The sequence below is a fragment of the Chiloscyllium plagiosum genome, chromosome 27, assembly GCF_004010195.1.
Source record: "Chiloscyllium plagiosum isolate BGI_BamShark_2017 chromosome 27, ASM401019v2, whole genome shotgun sequence".
NCBI lineage: Eukaryota > Metazoa > Chordata > Chondrichthyes > Orectolobiformes > Hemiscylliidae > Chiloscyllium > Chiloscyllium plagiosum.
Window position 1 is genome coordinate 18,094,462 of NC_057736.1, and position 21,002 is coordinate 18,115,463.

The window sequence follows — 21,002 nt, forward strand, 5'->3', positions numbered from 1 at the left end:
AGAGTGTCTTAAGTCTGTGAGGGGGTGCATGTGAGAGTGTAGGAGTGTGTGTGCCTGTAAGGGTGTGTGTGGGTGTCTGTGTGCGCCTCTGTGTATATGTGTGTCCGTGTGTATGTGTGTATAAGAGTGTGTGTGTGTGTGTGCGCGTGCGTGTGTGTGTCATCTGGCTACCACCTGATGAAGGAGCGTCGCTCCGAAAGCTAGTGTGCTTCCAATTAAACCTGTTGGACTATAACCTGGTGCTGTGTGATTTTTAACTAAAATAATTCAGATTGATTGGAATGATGTACCTTCATCCCATTTCAGACAAACTAACCCTGCAATAATTAGAAAATTCAAGCTGGGGAGGCAATGCCCTAATGGTACTATTGCTAGACTATTAATCCAGAAACTCAGCTAACATTTTGGGGACCCAGATTCAATTCCTGCCATAATTTTGAATTTTTTTTAAAAGCCTGGAATTGAGAATCTACTGATGATCATGAAACAATTGATTGTTGGGAAAAACCCACCTATCTCACTACCATCCTTCAGGGAAAGAAACCTGCCATCTCTACTAATCTGGTCTTCATGTGATTCCAGACCCACAGCAATGTGTTTAACTCTTAACTGCCCTCTGGGCAATCAGGATGGGCAATGAACGCTTTGAAAGAATTTCTAAAAATCCAAAGGCCTTCCTGTCTACAAAGTTGTGCATTTGATTCGATTTGTTACTCTTACGTGTACAGAAGTACAGTGAAAAGTATTGTCTTATGTGCATTACAGGCAGACCATATAAGTATATCAGAGTACCAGAACAGACTGCATGATACAATGTTACAGCTGCTGAGAAGGTGTAGAGAGAGATCAATATTAACATTAAAGGATTTCCAATCAAAACTCTGATAACAGCAGGGAAGGAGTTGTTCTTGAATCTGTTCATGTGTGTATACAAGCTTTTAGATATTCTACCCAATGAAAGAGGCTGGAGGAGAGTATAACCAGGCTGAAAGGGTCTCTGGTAATGTTGGTTGTTTTTCTGAGGCAGTAGGAAATATAGATGGAGTCAATGAATGGGAGGCTGGTTTACATGGCGGACTAGGCTGTGTTCACAACTCTCTGTAATTTATTGTGGTCTTGGGTAGAGCAGTTGTCATATCATGGAATGATGCATCCAGATAGGATGCTTTCTATGGTGTGTCTATAAAAAATTGTAAGGGTTTATCCCCAAAGTCTATCCCTCAGTGACTAAATCAGATTGTCTGGTCATTATCGTGTTACAGTTTGTGGGGACTTGATGTCCACAAATCTTCTGTTGCATTTCCTACATCACAGTGATTATTTATCACATGAAAATGGCCACCGTGCTTGCGCAGACACGGTCTGTAATGTAGCTGGGCTGTGATAGGCTGTGAAAAGCATCAGTGCGTGCATATATTGCTGATGTCACAGGCTGAAGTATGGGGGTTGTGGGAGCCAGAGAGTCAGGGGGTGAGGAGGAGGTAGTGTACAGTCTGGGACAGATGAAGCAGAGACTCCCCCCTCCCTGGCAGTGGATGCAGTGTCCCCACATAGACTGCACCCATAACTGTCTGCTCCCCTTCTTCCAGATCCACCTCCTCATCCAGCCACTGGAATGACGCCCTGCCCATGTGCAGGCAGGGCCAGGAATGTCAGCTGGCTGTCACACGATGCTCCTGCGTGAGCGTGCTCACTGCCACCATCTGGTGGTGGCAGACATGATAAACATGGCCTTACAGTGACTGCGGGCCAAAGTACTCCATTGGCTGCAAGTACTTTGGGCCATCCTAAGCTTCTGAAGGTTGCTACTTAAAGGCAAATCTTTCTTCTTTCAAAAGGAATCCATAGGAATATGAAAGTTGCCACCATGATCAATAAGTAGCATGGATGCAGTTAAGAGGGAACTAGAGCAGGTTAAGAGAAATGGAAGGATATGTTGTAATGGTTAGCTGCAAGGGGCATAGGAGGATGCTAGTTGTTTGGACCACTAATAATGGCCTGGATCTGTTGGGCCAAATAGCCAGATTATGTAATCTAGGTATGTTGTTAGATTGGGATCACGGATAGGCCTATCAGCCTTGGTCTGTTCTCTTTGATGATGATTGATCGGTATCCAAACTGCTCAAAACATGAGCTGAATTATTTTCTTTCATTTCAAATTTCTTACCATCACGAAGTTCAAATGCCAACTTTGTTACTTTCTGTGTGATCACCATCAATGGCCTACAATTAAGAGAAGACACTTCAGTACATAAACAACAAAAGAGCAATCCGTAATTTACTTAAACCCCTTCTGGCTTTTTGTCTTTAACTGAGATGTACTTGTGAAATTGCAGATAATACTAGGTGACAAATCAAGGACCAGAGTCTGGGAATGACGCATACAACTGAATGTGACACACCCTTCAGGTTTCATTCCCAGCATCAGTAACTTGTTAAACTTCATACCTAGATGATATCACCAATCATAAAAAGCTAAAGGTCAAATGTAAATTAAACTGAATGATTTCAGATCAATGGTTGCCTTTATCAAAGTTCTTTTCTAATGAGTCAATTTCCAATCATGCAACTTTCTTTTATTTTTGACATTCTTAAAGTGAATGATGGTGATTGTCTTTTACTCTAGGACAAAAGTAGTTATGATGTTGAAAAGTTAACTGGTTAATATGGTGACAATTTCTATCAGTAAGTGAGTGATAAGGAAGCAATAAAAATATTATCAACATTTTTCCTTATACACCCACACACAAGATTATTGGATTGTAGGATTCAGAAGCAGCAGTGGGAGAAGAATCTATGAAAGCTTGTAAAAGTGAATTTGATTTTAAAAAACTGTAATAAGAAAATAAAATAATAACAGTGTACAAAAGGGGCTGGAAAATTGTTACTACTTTGCATATCCCTTCTGGGGAGCTGCCAGTAGAAATGATTGAATTTGTTTTATTTATTCACGGGATCGGAGGGCATTGCTGGCTAGACCAGCATTTATTGCCCATCCCTAATTGCCCAGGGGTTAAGAGTCAACCACATTGCTGTGGGCCTGGAGTCACATGTAGGCCAGACCAGGAGAGGATGACAGTTTCCTTCCCTAAAAGATATTAATGATCCAAATGCATTTTTTCCTGACCACCAACAATGGACTTGCAGTCATCAATAGATTTTTTTTTTAAATTCAAATTCCACTATCTGCCATAGCAGGATTTGACCCCAGGTCCCCTGAACACTACCTAGGTCTGTAGATTAACAGTCCAGTGATGATACCATCTGGCCATCGCATCCCCTGGCTTTGTTTTATTCAGCATGGATCTCAATTGGCCTGAATCTGAAGAACTGCCATTTGTCTTGTTCTACTATGCCCTTCATCCAAGCACATAAGGTAATGCTATGGACAATTGCACAGAGATCCTGTCTTGACCCTTAGTCAATCTTGATTCAATGTTCATTTTAGGAGATGTCACAGTCAAACAGCATAGAAACAGACCCTTTGGTTCAACTTGTCCATGCTGACCAGGTTTCCCAAACTAAACTAGTCCCATTTGCCTACATTTGGTGCACATCCCTCTAAATCTTTCCTAATCATCTCCCTGTTCAAATGTTATTGTAATTGTACCCTCATCGACAACTCCCTCTGGCAGTTCATGCCACATATAAACCACACTTCATGTGAAAAAGATGTCCCTCAGGTCCTTTTTAAATCTTTCCCCTCTCACCTTAAATTCATGCCCTTTAGTTTTGAATTCCACTACCCTAGGGAAAAGACTTTTGCAATTCACCTTATCTATGCCTCATGATTTTATAAACCTCTACAAGGTCACCTCTCAACTTCCTACACTCAAGGGAAAAGCATCCTAGCCTATCCAACCTCTCCTTATAACTAAAACCCTCCAGTCCAATCATCATCCTGATGAATCTTTTCCGCATTTCCAATATAATAATATCCTGGATGGAGGTTTGCTCGCTGAGCTGGAAGGTTCATTTCCAGATGTTTTGTCACCATACTAGGTAACATCTATCTTCAGTGGGCTTCAGGCAAAGCACTGTACATGATTCCTGCTTTCTATTTATATGTTTGGGTTGGTTGTGTCATTTCCAGTGGTGATGTCATTTCCTGTTCTTTTTCTCAGGGGGTGGTGGATGGGGTCTAACTCGATGTGTTAGTTCTGGTTGGAATGCCATGTTTCTAAGAATTCTCGTGTGTGTGTCTGGCTTGTCCTAAGATGGATGTGTTGTCCCAGTCAAAGTGTTGTCCTTCCTCATCTGTATGTAAGGATACTAGTGAGAGAGGGTCATGACGTTTTGTGGCTAGTTGGTGTTCATGCATCCTGGTGACTAGTTGAACACACCTATACCGGGTATTCAAAAAGAATGGATACCCAATGAACACAGTCCACCGATTTCTCAGCAACAAACCCAGACAAAACACATCCAGAAACCCTAACCACTCTCCCCTACCTCAACGACATTTTGGAAATGACTGCCAGACTATTCAAGCCTCTTGGCATCATGGTAGCCCACAAACCCACCAACACACTAAAATAGCAGCTAATGAACTTGAAAAACCCTATACAGACAACAAGCAAAACTAATGTCATTTCCAAAATACCATGCAAGAACTGTAACAAACACTACATTGGACAAGCAGGCAGAAAACTACCCACCAGGATACATGAACACCAACTAGCCACAAAACGACATGACCCTCTCTCACTAGTATCCTTACCACTTTGACTCGGACAACATATCCATCCTAGGACAAGCCAAACAGAAATATGCATGAGAATTCCTAGAAGCATGGCATTACAACCGGAACTCTATCAACAAACACATCGAGTTAGACTCCATCTACCGCCCCTGAGAAAAAGAACAGGAAATTACATCACCACAGGAAATGACATCACCAACCTGAAGAAACCCAAACATATGAATAGAAAACAGGAATTATCAGCAGTGCTTTGCCCGGAGGCCCACTGAAGATGTTACCTAGTAGGGTTACAAAATGTCTAGAAGAGAACCTTCTAGGTCAGCGAGCAAACCTACACCCAGAACCTCAACCTGAGCTACAAATCTTTCCAAAACTCAGTAATAATACCCTCCCCAATAGCCAGGCGATCAGAATAGTGTGCAGCATTCCAAAAATGGCTTCACAATATCCTATATAGCTGTAACATGAAGTCCTAACTCCTCTATTCAATGCTGTGATCAATGAAAGCAAGCGTGCCAAACACCTTCTTCACTACCCTGTCTACCTGTGATGCCACTTTCAAGGAACTATGGACCTGAATCTCGAGATCACTCTGTTCAACAATGCTCCCCAGGGCCCTACCATTAACTGTGGAAGTCCCGCCCTGGTTTGTCTTACCAAAATGCAACACCTTGCATTTATCTAAATTAAACCCCATCTACTACTCCATGGCCCCAGTGGCTCAGCTGATCAAGATAAAATAAAATGGCAAAGGATGGCACACTGATAGAGGATGGTGCATGTTTTTCCCTGTATTTGTCTACTGAGTGTGAGCACTGCTGGAAAGGCCAGCATCAATGGCTAGGACAGCGTTTGCAGTCCATCCCTAATTATCCTTCAAATGGAATGGCTTGCTAGGCCATTCTAGAGAGCAGTTAACAAACACAGTGGTGTCGATCTGGAGCTACATGTCCACCATGGGTTGTAATAGCAGATTTTCCTTCCGAAAAGGATAGTAGTGAAGCAGATGGATTTTGAACAATAATGAACAATAGCTTCACAGTCACCATAACGGAGACTAACATAACATTCCAGATTTATTCATCAATTTCAAATTCTACCAGCAGGCACAAAGGATTTCAACATGTTGTCACCAAATCTGGGCCTCTGGATTACTGGTCACTGTACCAACATGGCACTATCTCCCCCTTGCCACAAAATACCCCGCCTGTCACCTGATTTTGAAGCTACAGTGTTTATGTTGCTCATTCTTAAATTTCGGTTAATGATGATCCTCTAGATATTGATGGTCAGAAAATTGACAATGGGTTAAAACCATTGAATGCCAAAGAGAGGCAGTTGGACTACCTTTCCTTCAAGATGGGAATTGCCCAGCTCTGTCAGGAATGTAATGGAATTTTTTTCCACTTGCCTGGGTGAATGCAGCTCCAACAATACGCAAGACGTTCAATAGCACTGAGGACAAAGCAGCCTAATTGATCATTCACTAATCCACCACATTAAATCATCCTCTCCCTCCATCACTGACACAGCATGACTACAATGTGAGCCGGATACAAGATGCATTGTAGATGCTCACCTAAATTTCTTTAACAGGAGCTTCTAAACCTCCAAAACCTGAAGTATTGTGTGAAGTTTGGTCTCCTTATCAAAAGGGAGATATTCTGGCAATGGAGAGTGCAACAAAAGGTTTACCAAACTGATTCCTGGGATTACAGGACTGACATGCAAAGACAGACTGGATCAGTTAGGATTATAATGACTGAAGTTTAGAGAAGAATGAGTAGGAATTTAGTTCTCGCTATAGTTCCATAATTTGTTGATTAATTAAGTAAACTTCAACATTCCTGCAACATCTTTCATAATCTGAGTATGTTCTAAACTGATGTCCAGTCAATGTAATTCTCTTCACGTCTGGGCAATATTGCAATATAGGGGATGTAGCAATCAATTTGTACTTTGCAAAAGTTCACAAGCTGCAGTACAAGTAAAGCATTGGGATGTGTTGAGTTCATGTTAAGTCACTGCACAAATCCAATTTCCATCTTTCAAAGGAGAGCCAACTTAGCAAGTTATCACCAACTCCTGCTCTAAACCATGCAATCAATTTATTCAATCCCACAATGGTTAGTATTTCTGTGAAATTTTCCTCTCTTGTACCCTCCAAGTCCCAAACACCACTATCCTCTACACTTGCTCTCCCCCTGAATCCCTGTGCAGGTTTCAATCAGGATGAGTGCACAACTTGTTACTCCAGCTCATTATATTGCAGGAACTTGAAGCTGTGGTTCTATCTTTTCTTAGCTGTTCTCCAGCTTAATGCAATTCAGCCCTCATGCAAAGTAACTAGTATTCCTGATATAATATTGTCTTCATTATCTCACCTCCTCAATCTTTGGGGTATCCTGCATAGTGATCTTTCACCTCAGTTTCTGCAATTTATTTATTCCAATTAACATTGTTCAAGTCTAACAGAACCAAGTGTTCCCAAGGTCATAAAATAATGCACGCGCTTCAGTATGTCATCATCATCTGAGCTTCCATCTTATTTTGAAACAATTGCATACAAGAACTACTGGAAGAGAGGGTCACATGAAGCATCAAATTCAACCCTGCCACTTAAGGGCTACAATCTCATTTTAACATGGATGCAAGACAAACATTTATTCACTGGCAGAAAGTTTAGCCAAGTTTGTTTCCATTTTCATCCCAAATTAATTCAACAGAAATCCAGGTAGTGTGCTATCTTGGATTATGAAACCTGGACCTTCCTCAGAATGACTGGTCTGTGGCATGACAATTTCAGGAACCATTAAGTGTTCATATAACAACTTGCCCTTACATACTGCCTTTATCATAGTAAAAATGTTCCATAACACACTTCACAGGAATGATACCAAACTTAGAGCAGATGATGAAAACTTTAAAGGAGTATCCTTAAAGGTGAAGAACAGGGGAGGCAAGTGGAGAGGTTTAGGAAGAAAAATACAGAATGCAGGGGGCAGCTGAAGGCTCACCCATCAGTAGCAGAATGTAGAAAATCAGGGATATACAAGAAACTAGGATGGGCCTAATACTTAGGAGCATGAGTCCATGTCCCTTGGTCATCCTCTTACTGTGAGGTAATTCTCTGAATCTCAATTTTCCATCTTATTTACCAACTCAAATAACTTAGCAAGATCATCTTTGAGTCATCACGTTCTTGGGGGGAACATGATGAAATGTTCAACATGTTGAACATGTTCAAATGTTCCAATTTTTCACATCTCATTGGCCATGAGGCTATGAGTTAAGGGGACAGCTACAAAGGTAAACAGAAATTGTTTTAAGGTTTAAGTAGGGAATTCCAAGATATTCATTCTTACCTAACCCAGTCATTGGAGAAGAGATCAGATTGGTTGGAATGGCATTTAGATTTAGATTGAAGTTTTATTGTCATGTGTACTCAAGTACGGAGTACAAATGAAAAGTGTACAATGTTGCCACACATGGAGCCACCTTAGGCACAAAATCTTCAGGGACAGTACAAAATCTTTGTTTTATTGCCAATTCAGAATTACTTGAGAGTGTTCAATAGGTTAAGACACAATATAAGTTATTGTAGTTGGTAATTTTAGTGGAGTTGAAAATGTGTTGCTGGAAAAGCGCAGCAGGTCAGGCAGCATCCAAGGAACAGGAGAATTTTAGTGGAGTGTCCAATTAAGTAGAGAGCATTATACCTGACCATGTTCCAATCTGAACTGGTGAGATAGATTATAGCTGACCACTAGTTGGAACCTATTCACATCGTCATCTGATTCTTTAAAGTACATAGTCATTTAGATGGAGGGTAAAGGAGTTTCTGTGATCAGCTTCCTGACCATAACCCAAGGGATACATGACAGTAACTTACCAATGGACTCTTCAATAGCACATTCCAAACCTTTTTCTTAACTTTATTCATGGATGGTGGTCATAATTGACAAGACCAGAACTGATTGCATATCCCAAAATGCTGTTGGAAAAGTGGTGAAGAGCCATTTTCTTCAACTGATGCAGTCCACGGGGCTAGGTTCACCTATATTATTGTTTAGGGAGGGAATTTCAGTATTTTGACCCAGTGACTGTGAAGGATTGGTGATAAAATTCAAAGTCAGGATGGTATGTAGTTTGAGAGAACTTGGTGGTGCCAAAATGCACCTGCTGTGTTTGTTCATCGAGGTGACAGAGATCCCAGGTTTGGAAGGTGCACCTGAAGGAGCCTTGGTGAGTTATTGGAGAGGACCTTGTAGATGGTACACACAGCTGCTACTGGATGTCAGTGATGAAGGGAGTGAAGGTTAAAAGTGGTGTCAATCACTTGAGTTACTTTGCCTGGTTTGTGTTCAGCTTCTTCAGTTTTGTTAGAATTGCACTGAGCCAGACACGTGGAGATCATTCCACCATGCTGCCAGGTTAATCTTGTAAATGGTGAGAAGGCTTTGGGGAGTCAGGAGGTGAGTTATTCTCAGAGATTCTTAGCCTCGAACCTGGTTTTGGTGTCCCTGCATTTATATAGCTAGTCCCATTCAGTTTCTGGTCAATAGTAAACCCTAGAATGTTGACAGGGAGGGATTCAGTGATGGACGACATCCAAAAGGACAAGGATAGGTCCATCGAAATTCCAACATGATAAAGCCCAGCTGTCATCCATACACTATCTTGACTTGAACCAAGATCACCCTTCCTGCATTCTTGGTGGAACAAACTGCTGGAACTCCCTGTGTAACAGGATTGTAGGAGTACCTGCAGCACACAGACCACTCTGGGTCTAGGTGGTCAGTCACTACATCCATCTTAAGTAGTAACTAATATAAAGCAGTAAAGCTAGCCTTGCCAGCAATGCCTCAGCCATTTTTAAAAAGAAACTCACATCTCCATACATGAGAGAAGAAAAGCTGTCAAGATTTCCTTGAGTCTTGCCAACTTTTTGGCAAGAATGGGGTTTATTTGAAAGTGCAAGCTTTCGGAGTGTTGCTCCTTCATCAGGTAGCTAGTAGGGCAGGATCATAGGACACAGAATTTATTGTAAAAGATCAAAGTGTTATACAACTGAGGCGAGGTATTAAACAAATCTAGATTGCTGTTAATCACCTAAAGTAGGGATGCAGGTTTCGATTGATTAATATGTAAATCCCAGAACTTCTTTCAACTCACAGTACGGAGACAACTTAAAGTTTTATCAGTATATAAAAGAAAGGTGACATCTCAGCACAGGCAATGCATAAAAGGTGTGAGGTTAGAGTCTATCTGTATCCCAACCTTGAGTCAGACTGGCTCTATTTCCAAAGTCAGAATTTATAAAATGTCACATGGACTGACTGCCTACAGATTGTGTGCTTTTTGAACAAAATAGAATGTACCTGTAAATAGAAATCTGCAAATGCATATTCACCTCAGACTTATACACACACACACACAAGTCCCTATTCTAAGTGATTAAAGACTTAATAGTAATCTAGGTTTGTGAATACATCTCATCAGTTGTATGATGTTATGATCTTTCACAATAAATTCTGTGTCCCATGATCCTGCCTCATTAGCTACCTGATGAAGGAGCAGCATTCCAAAAGCTTGTACTTTCAAATGAACCTGTTGGACTATAATCTGGTGTTGTCTGAATTTTAACTTTGTACACCCCAATCCCAACACCAGCACCTCCACATCATAACATTTTAATGATATTGTTTAGTATTGTAGGCACTTACATAGAGGCAACCAGTTAAATCAGTGCATACATTATGAAGTAAACATCACACAGAAATCAACATTTCAGATCAAAAACACAAAGTATTACTCCTATACTCACCCTGAGAAGTCAGCAGACCGCTCTTTGCCGTCAAACCAATAAACCCGGATGATTTGACACATGGTCAGATAGGCCATTGCTATCAGGAAACTGTATCTGAAACAGCATAATAAATCATGAGTCAAATGACATACCCTCACAATAGCTGCTGTTATAGATGATCCTGATAGTCTAATGCATCAACCAGCTCCTTACACTCACCTCTTCTGAAATGCTGCTGAGACCAGCATAGAATCAGGAAAGAAGAGCAGAGTCTGCGTTCACCCAAGTTGCTGACAATGGCAAGTGGGGATTCTCAAGGATTCCAGGACTCTGATTATCAGATCCAAACCAGCCTAAACTTGTATCATGCAGATATTTGCTGAGAACCCCATGCTCACACTCTCATGTACAATTGAGTGTGATAAATCACAACCGAGGATTCATTCCCAATCCATGCTTTAGTCTCCAAAAAAAAAAAAACAGCCATTCTTGGCCTAGCTTCTTCTCCAACAATTCCTGTGCTGTGGTCTATGGTGTTTATATAAAATAAGATGTTCCAGAAAGTTCACAAATCATAGCATCTAGAATGTACATTAGAAGAAAATTCAAGCAGTTGTGCTAAAATGTCACAATGTGCGCTGGGTTGTTGACTATGTATCTTTGGGTCATGTCTCAAATTGAGCCATGATTGACAGGTTGCAAGTTTCATATTTCTTCACCATCGCTGGCAAGACCATAATTTATTTTAAATAAGTAAGTTGACAAACATGGATAGTTATGCTGATTAATGCGGGACTAGAGTCATAGATAAGATTGGCAACAAAAAAGGCAATTCTTTCTGAATGGGCAAACAAATTTTAACAACACACCTGAATTACAGATTGTAAACTACATGATGTCATACCCTAGACAGGGACGTTATGAGCTTTCAATCAATACTTTCACAACTGTAGGCAAACAGCTTATCAAAATAGCTGCATGTCACAACTAACACTGAAGCTACAAACACACTAAATCTCAGGCAGAACTACATTTTTTCCCCACTTAATAGAAAACGTTTTATCATACTATGATCACTTCAATCAAACACTTATCACTCATCCAGGACAGTTTTCCAAGGGTGGGAATTTTCAGGTGGTGGGAATAGTGTCAGTGGGGAATGCAACCAAACAGCCGCCCCATGGCCTTTAGTCTAGGCCAGAGGTAGGGAACTTGCAGCCTGCTAGGCCATTGTGTGTGGCCTTTTGAATGAATCCAAATTTTGCAGAACAAATCTTTTATTTTTTATTACTATGTTGTTTTCATCCTTAATTATTTTTATCTTAATCTTAAAATGAATTTATTTAAAATACCAGAGTGTAAAAGAAGTACAATGAAAGGTTCTCTGACTTTGAGAATCATGACATCACACTCAAATTAGCATTTCAGCCTCACCTAGTTGATGTCTCCAAGGCTCCTAAAGAACTACAGATGGAATTGATTGAGCTCTCAAAAGATGACATTTTTAAGGTCTTTATTTGACACTAAGAAAGATCCAATTGAAATATGGAAAAATGTAATAGAATACCCATGCCTTCGGCAACATGCATGAAAAATGCTTTCTTGCTTTTCAACCACTTGTTGCTGCGAATCTACATTCTCCTACTTAACCAAAATCAAAACGCCCTTAAGGTCACAAATGACGGATACCCATCTAGAGGATCAGCTAAAACTGCAGACCTCCACGCTGCAACCAAATATTTAAATGCTTTCCTACAAAAAGCAGTCACAACAAAGTCATTAAAAGGTTAGTTAACTTTAGAATTAACATTGTTTTTTTCTATTTTTTAATTAGATTTGTACAAAATAATGTGAATTTTGAAGAATATATAACTGAAGTTTCTTGGATGCAGCCTTATTAGATTACAACTAACATAATGCGGCCTTCCAACATGAAAATGTTCCCCACCTCTGGTCTAGGCAGTACTGATTGACTGAGGCAGGACTTCCACTCTCTCGCTCAGTAGTTCCACTTTAGAGGGTTACCAGGTCACTCCGAATGAGAATGGAATACAATATGAGAAAATGGGAGGTCATGCACTTTGGTAGAAAGAATAGAGGCATAGGCTATTTTTCTAAATGGGGTGAAAATTCAGAAATCTAAAGTGCAAAGGGACATGGGAGCCCTACTCCAGGATTCCCTTAAGATTAACTTGCAGCTTGAGTCAGTAGTTAGGAAGGCAAATACAATGTTGGCAATTCTTTCAAGAGTACTTGAATAGAGAAGCAAGGATGAACTCCTGAGGCTTTGTAAAACTCTGGTCAGACCACGTTTGGAGTATTGTGAGCAATTTTGGGCCCCATACCTCAGGAAAGATGTACTAGCCCTGGAGCATGTTCAGAGGAGGTTCACGAGAATGATCCTGGAAATAAACGGCATTTGAGGACTCTGGGTCTATAGTCAATGGAATTTAGAAGGATGACAGGTGGGATCTACTTGAAACTTACAGAATACTGAATGACCTGGACAGAGTGAATGTTGGGAAGAAGATTGGCAGGAGAGACTAGGATCTGAGAGCACAGCCTTAGAGTAAAAGGAAGACCCTTTAGAATGGAGAGAAGGAGAAACTTCTTCAGCCAGAGAATGGTGAGTCCGTGGAATTCATTGCCACAGAAGGCTTTGGAGGCCAGGTCATTGAGTATATTTAAGACGGAGATAGATAGGTTCTTGACTGTCAATGGGATCTAACGTTACAATGAGAAAGTGGGAGAATGGGGTTGAGAAACTTATCAGAGCTGAAAATGTGTTTCTGGAAAAGCGCAGCAGCTCCTTGGATGCTGCCTGACCTGCTGCGCTTTTCCAGCAACACATTTTCAGCTCTGATCTCTAGCATCTGCAGTCCTCACTTTCCCCTCTGAAAAACTTTTCAGCCATGATTGAATGGTGGAGCAGACTCAATGGGCCAAATGGCCTAATTTCTGCTCCTAGGGGCATGTTTTATGGTGTTACGTTGTGAGAGCTCTTAGACCATGAATGCAAGGAGGGTGATGTGAGGGGGATGGAGATCTTGTTGGAGAGGCTACTTGGTGAGGCAGCATTTGTGTAAGAGACAGGCCTTGGGGCAACTGGTGGGGGGAAGAGGGGCAGAAGATAGGGCAGTGGAAAGGGAAAGATTAGCTGAACATGGAAAGGGGTTTCCCTAGAGAGGTACCCTTACCTTCCCACTCAAGGCCTGAGCAGGTGACCAGCCACACCTCCCTTGTGCCCCTGAATTCCTGCTAAGGTAAATCCGTCCCAGGTAGAATTGCAGACTGGTCAGAGACTGGTGGGAGAACCACACAGGGAATTTTGCACCTTACCACCCCCTCCCCCACGTTCTGCCAAACCTGCTGGCAGGGTACAGTAAAATTGTACCCAGTATGGTACCTATGTAGTGCTGCATTATCAGAGGTACTATCTTTCAGGCAACAAACTAAACCGATATCCTTTCTGGTCTCACATAGAAGTGTGCTTTTTACAAGTTCTATACAACATTGTTGTATACAAATTTAATCCTGAAACTTTGTTTTTCAATTCCAACACTCTGGAAACTAACTCTTATAAAATATTACTATAAAGAACCTACAGTAATGAAATGTTTAATATTCAGTGCTGTAGCTGCACATGCTTACCGTAAATCTACAGTCGTATTTGCTAAACATAGGCTGCACAGTGTTAGGAAGCAGTGTGTTACAACTTAGATTTTTATCTAACATTTCTTTCAGTCAAAAACCACAATTGCCCACTCCGTGAGTGGGCTGTGACTCCCTGCACAAAGATTAACAATTACTCTTTCACATTTTCCAGTGGAAAATGTACAGAATGCTTACATTGCAATATGTATACATTTTGCAGAGTTTCATTTTCATTGTGACTATTTTCATTGGGGCTGGGAAGGAGAAAATAATATTTGATGAAACAGAGTGATGAGTGCTGGGAGGTCCTGTGAAAAACAAAAGCTGCAGGAATATATCCCAATAGAGTAAACAGCTATAAGCCCTGAAGCTGATGCAAGATTAACTGAGGTTAGATCTCCTGTTGCAAGTAGTATTTGAACATTCAGACTTTCCAATGAAACATGGCTAGCCCTCCAAAATTAGGATGGTTTTAACACAACAAGCAAACACTGCAGAAACGAAGCAGGTTAATGAAAGTTACAGTTTGAACCCTCTGCAGTTTACAAATAAATAGTGTCATTTCCACAAAGAATCCTAGAAACTTGCAACACAGCATGACGTTATTTGGCTTATCATACCTGTTGTAACTTTTTGAATGATTAGATGTTCTTAGTCCCACGTCACTGCATTGTGTGTCTGCAGGCTCAACTACTGGGTCCAACTCCCTATGAAGTCAGTTTCCCACATACCTTCTCAAGCAGAATGTCTGTCTTTTTCAGTAAAAACATTTCTCTTCATCTCTCTTATCGCTATTTGGCCATGGACTTTATACTCTCTGGTTCTATATACACATGGATGTCTGAAGGATTTGTTTTTATCTATTACTGATTGATTCATTCCTGATTAACATCTCCTCAACCTGAGAATGGTTTGAACTCAATCAGTTCGTTAGATTTAAATGCCCACTGTTGTTCCCATGTCGTTCCCTTGCCAAGCTGCCCACGAAATTTCTAAGAACTTAACTTCTAAAATTGTCAAAATGTTTGTTCTCCTCAGAATATGGAAGTGTTAGTTCTGTTAGCTCAGTTGACTTGACAGCTAGTTTGCAATTCCTGATGAAGGGCTTTTGCCCGAAACATCGATTTTCCTGCTCCTCGGATGCTGTCTGACCTGCTGTGCTTTTCCAGCACCACCCTGATCTAAACTCTGGTTTCCAGCATCTGCAGTCCTCACTTTTGCCTAGCTAGTTTGCAATGCAGAGTGATATCAACAGTGGGTTCAATTCTCACACCAGCTGAAGACTCTCCATTTCAATTTCCCCCCTTGCCATGAACTTCAGGTTAAACCATCACCAGCTGTCTCTCTCTGATGCCTAAGCAGACCTCTGATGCGGCAATACCATGGAGACTTTACCTTTATGTTTCTTACAGCAGCAAGAGATGTTAATAGTGGTTAGGCCGAAGTAACTAACTGATGTTTAGGATATATAAAAGTGTGGAGCAGGGAGTTGATGTGATGCAATGAAAACCTAAAGATTTCAACAAAGTTAATCATCACTATTACTTTTTCAGATTCATTTTTTTGTATTCTTAGCATTTGTATTCTTCTTCACTAGTAGATTAGTATTCCCAAGTTCCTTTTTGTACAAGGTATGGCACGTCTAACCTTTATATAAATAATATTAATTGCTTAAGAAAGATTTAATTGCAAATGTGCATTTCATCAGGGCCACTGCATCACAATAGTAAAGAATGATCGAGAGGTGTATTTCTGATCATTGGCAGTCCTGTAGAGTGAAGCCCCAGAAACTTAAGCTCATCTATCCATCTCCTAACTCACACCAAGCTTTGTTCACCCATCATTGCTGCACCTGCTGACTAACAGTGGGCATGGTATGATTTTAACATCCTTGGCTTTGTTTTCAAACCCACCACAGCCTTGTCTCTGCATCTCTATGGCCTCCTCCAGTCCTACAAACTTCCAAAGTCACTGGGTTTGAGTCTAGTTCCTCACCCATACATGCAAATTTCATCAAACCAACTTTGGCAGATGTGCATTCATGAGCTTTCAAACAAACTGCTTAAGATCCATTATCTCTCCAACATTCCCTGCTTTAAGACACTCCATGAAACCTCTCTCTTTAACCAAACGTTTGGCCACATATCCTCATATCTTCACCATGGGTTTACAGTCAAAATTCAGCTTCATAAAGCCACTGTGGAATACATTAAATGTAATGCATTGATGTTTCACTGATCCCCTGACCAAATGTGGCATAACTACAACCCCAATCCATGAGTCAAGTTCAAAATCATTGAAAGCCACTAATGCATCCTACTTGAGAGAAATTGAAAATTGATATTCAAAAGATTGTTCTCTAGGGTTATTCCATAACTGACCTCCTTTTCTTTCGTTGTCAGGATGTAGCAACATTGAATCTTATAGAAGGATGTTCCTGACAACTGGGGAGTCCAGAACCAGGGACTCACAATCTAAAGTTACGGCGTAGGCCATTTAGGTCTGAGAGGAGGATAAATTTCCGAACTCAGAGTGGTGGGCCTGTGAAATTCTTTGACACAGAAAACAGTCGAGGCCAAAACATTGAATATTTTCAAGAAGCAGTTAGACAAAGTTCTTAAGGCTGAAGAGATCAAAGGGTTTGGGGGCAAAAGCGGGAACAGGGTACTGAGTTGAATGATCAGACATAATCAGATTGAATGGCAGACCAGGATCGAGGGCCAAATGGCCTATTCCTCCTCCTATTTTGTATATTTCTATGATTAAATATTAGGTCAGATTACCTCATGAAACTTGGTCATTGTTTCAAGACTGCCTTAAAGGAGCTGAGGGAAGGTTGACGTTGGGGATGGGGGAAGGGAGTGGTTACCCAAGCTCAGAGACTCCAGGCAGAAGAAGGCACGACCTCCAATGGCAGGGCAATGACAGGGGATGGGTGGAGGGTTGGTGTAAGTTGGCAGGTGGAGGACACCAGAATTGAAGAAGATATCCCCACGATTGTGGGACTGCTGGAAATGGTAGAGACAGGGAAGCTGGTGAGGTGAGGCAGACGGATTGCTGGGATTTGAAATATTTCAATTTGAAGAAGGTGTCAAATTTGAGATGATCGCCAGACCATTTACAGTGATTGTTCTCCTTGTAGAGAAGAAGGCTGAGAGGAGATCTGAGAGATTTTCAAAATGAGGATCAGGCTGGACAAGGTAGATAGGGAGAAGCTTTTCTCATTTGTAAAAGGAACAAGAACGAGGGGGTGTTGGATTTAAAGGGATGTGCAAATGAAGCAAGATGTTAGGAAAAATGTTCTGTAATATACTGCCTGGAGATGTGATAGAGCAGGTGCACAATCGAGGCATTCAGAAGTGGCATTGGATGGATAGAAATGTCTGCAGGAATATGGGGAAAAAGGCAGGAAATTGGTACTAGGGCCAGAACCAGTGCAGACACAATGGGCTTAATAGCCTCTTTCTGCACCATAACAATTCCATGATTCTGTGAAGAGTCAGAACTATAGGATTAAAAACTGGAAAGGAGGGAGCACAGGCTGGGATAAGGACAAACAAAGTAGATTTTGTAGGAGAGCAGACAGACAAGTAAAATTCTCATTTGGAGAAATTGGTCAAAAGTGTGATACGGATTCTGCTTCACAATCCAGGGGCACTCAAAATGCAAATCTGATTCTCAACACGAGCATCTAGCCAGTGGAAACATGCCTGTGGTTTCTCAAGTATGTCTGTTGGCCTCATCATTCAGTGAGTCCACTTCCTAAATAAAGAAAATACTGCACATTCTCCAACAGTTTTCCATTCAGTATTACACACAGAAGACAGGCAATACCCGCACTTGCTACATTCCAGTGGAAGGACTGATGAAACTCTCAAAACATTAGTTTCTCTGTTCTGTGAAGACATTAGATATGCTTAGCAACATTACAAATAAAATAAAGGACGATCCCAGCAGATGATGCGATAAAGATAATATAATTAAGATCACAAGATTCCAAATAATGGTAATGGAGGGGAATGTGTCAGCCAATTTACACATTGCCAACCCAATCGCAGCACCTCTGACATTGCAGCACTCCCTCAGTACCATATTGAAAAGTGTCAGGTTATGGGGTGTAGGTTTGCTCGCTGAGCTGTAGGTTTGATATCCAGACGTTTCATTACCTGGCTAGGTAACATCATCAGTGGCGACCTCGTAGCCCTACACATGGATGAAAAAAACCACCAATTCGACTGGAACAACACATTTATCCTGGGACAGGCTAAGCAAAGACATGCCAGAGAATTCCTAGAGGCCTGGCACTCCAACAACAATGCCATAAACAAACATATAGATCTAGATACCATCTATCAACCCCTCAGAAAATGAACAGAAAATGACATCACCACAAACCCCAGGAACCCCATCCAGGACAAACATATAAATAGAAAGCAGGAGACAACAGCTTCGCTTCACTTGGAGGTCGCCACTGATGATGTTACCTAGCCAGGTAATGAAACGTCTGGATATCAAACCTACAGCTTAGCGAGCAAACCTACACCCTAAACCTCTACCTGAGGAACAAACCTTCACAAACCTTGCAAAAAGGTGTCAGGTTATATTGTGTGCTCAAGTCTCTGGAGTGGGATTGAATAGACCTTCTGTTTCAAGGATAAGTGTGATTTCCATTGATTAAAGGTGTGTTATTGGCCTCTGCTCTTATGGTTAAATAAAAGAGGTAGAGTATGTGGATCATCGAGAATGATTTTTGATCATAGAAATGCTCCTTTCCAGGAACAATTCCACCACATAATGACTCATGGTTAAGGAATCCAATAGCAATCATCACTAAGATTTTGGTATGAGTAGTAGAGAATTAACTCAACCCATACATCCAGTGAATAGGCTTCAGAAGCAAGACACATCAGCAATGAAATGCAAAATCAAAGTTTATGGCTATAACAACTACTTTAATCCAAGACCACTTGAAGAAGTTAAATGATCCAGAGGTACTTTGATCAAATATTAGCATTACCTCAGAAAATGAAATGGTTACTCACTTGTGAATTCTCTTCATATGCACGGTCACCATTACGCAATACAATAGGATTACTTCTCCCAGAAAGTAAACAGTATAGCTAGAATGGAAAAAAAATCACATTCAATACAGGACATTGAACCACATTGACAAAGAGATAGGTAGGAGAAAGTGAGGACTGCAGATGCTGGAGATCAGAGCTGAAAAATGTGTTGCTGGAAAAATGCAGCAGGTCAGGCAGCATCCAAGGAGCAGGAGAATTGACATTTCAGGCATAATCGACGTTTCCTGAAGAAGGGCTTATGCCCGAAACGTTGATTCTCCTGCTCCTGGATGCTGCCTGACCTGCTGCGCTTTTCCAGAAAGAAATAGGTAGCCAAATGATTGTTTTAAAAATCATAATTAGGGCATGTGCCCATTGTGATGGCAATAGAACTAAAATAAGTAACATAACTCATAACCTACTTATAGATATATTTAAAAATAAACATATAGTACAAAATAATAAAAAAGATAGTACAATTATAACATTGCAGTACACATATGGCTACAACATATTTCAAAGTGCAAGTATTTTTTAATTTACAGAGTAAAAGTGAAAGGTCTGTACTTCCTAGATTTTCTACTGAATTCAGACAAATTACAAAGAATGCCAAGTACAGAATTAGGCCATTCAGCCCAACAAGTCTATGCTGGTGTTTACATTCCATACAAGCTACAAATAGCCAGAATTTTATTCACATACAATGTTCTGTATGGCATTCAGGACATTCCTACTCATATGTCACCGACGATTGATTATTTTCAAAGTACAGACATTTTTCTTTTGTTAAGGCAAAGGTGATAGTTAATTGCTCTCAAATGGCAGATCAGGTGAAAGATCAGTTAATCTTTTCTTGATGATGTTAATTACATAGAATATACAGCACAAGAGACCATCCTTTTGATTTTTATGATCGACACAGGCCTCCTACCATCCTTCTCCATCTGACCCAAATGCAGCTATCCAATTCACCCTAAATACTTTCTGCGTAGCAAGTTTCACATTTTCACCACTTCCTAGACAGAAGTCTTTCTCCTGAAGTGCCCCATCAGCTTGTTAGTCACTAACATACATTTATGGCCTGTCCTAGTTTTGATGTCACCCACAGCCTTCGTTCCATTTCTCTATTTAAACACTTCATTATATAAATGATTTTTTATCAGGTCATCCCTCAATCTCCTTTTCTTCCCAGAGTAAAGGGCCCAAGCCTTTTTAGTAGTTTCTGATAGTCACATCTTCTCAGTTATGTTGCCATCCTCATAAAACTTTGTGTTGCTCCAGTGCTTTGATTTTTTTCACATATAATGAGCAGGGTGTCCAAGATTATTTAGGGACAGAGAGTATACAATAGATTTTGTGGGTAGAATGCTCTTGGATACTGTGAAGGTAGTGACTGATCTTGTTTTGCCTGTTTATCAAATGGAGAAAGCAGGGTGTGTGGGAACACCTACTTCAGGGGAAATCTCCACCATAGATTGCACAACGTTGGGAAGGGTGACTTTGCTGGTATCTCAACTCACCACATAAATCAAGCATTCACATCAGATTTAAAAGGTTATGAATTTAAAACCTCACCCCAGATTCCTCAGCATTATATCTCCCAGCACAACCGAGAAAGTGCTGTATTATCAGAAATTATGCCTTTTAGATGAGACAGTAAACATCTATTTGCTTTCTCAATCGGACACAAAAGATTCCATGGTATTATTTTGAAGAAAAGCATGGGAGACCCCTCTGGCGTCTTGGTCAATATTTAATCACTCAACCTACCTCA

General features: G+C 40.8%; 1 protein-coding gene across 3 annotated transcripts in view; it reads right to left on the reverse strand.

Moving 5' to 3' along the window:
• The window catches only part of LOC122563613 (lysophospholipid acyltransferase 2-like), a 65,898-nt gene that overhangs the window by 25,150 nt on the left and 19,746 nt on the right, over positions 1-21,002 (reverse strand). For all 3 annotated transcript variants that reach the window (XM_043717572.1, XM_043717571.1, XM_043717573.1), the window contains 3 exons: positions 19,208-19,285; positions 10,530-10,625; positions 2,168-2,223 (listed from right to left, as the gene is read on the reverse strand). In XM_043717572.1, the coding sequence (XP_043573507.1) occupies positions 2,168-2,223; positions 10,530-10,625; positions 19,208-19,285 (230 nt within the window). The remainder of the gene's footprint in view (positions 1-2,167; positions 2,224-10,529; positions 10,626-19,207; positions 19,286-21,002) is intronic.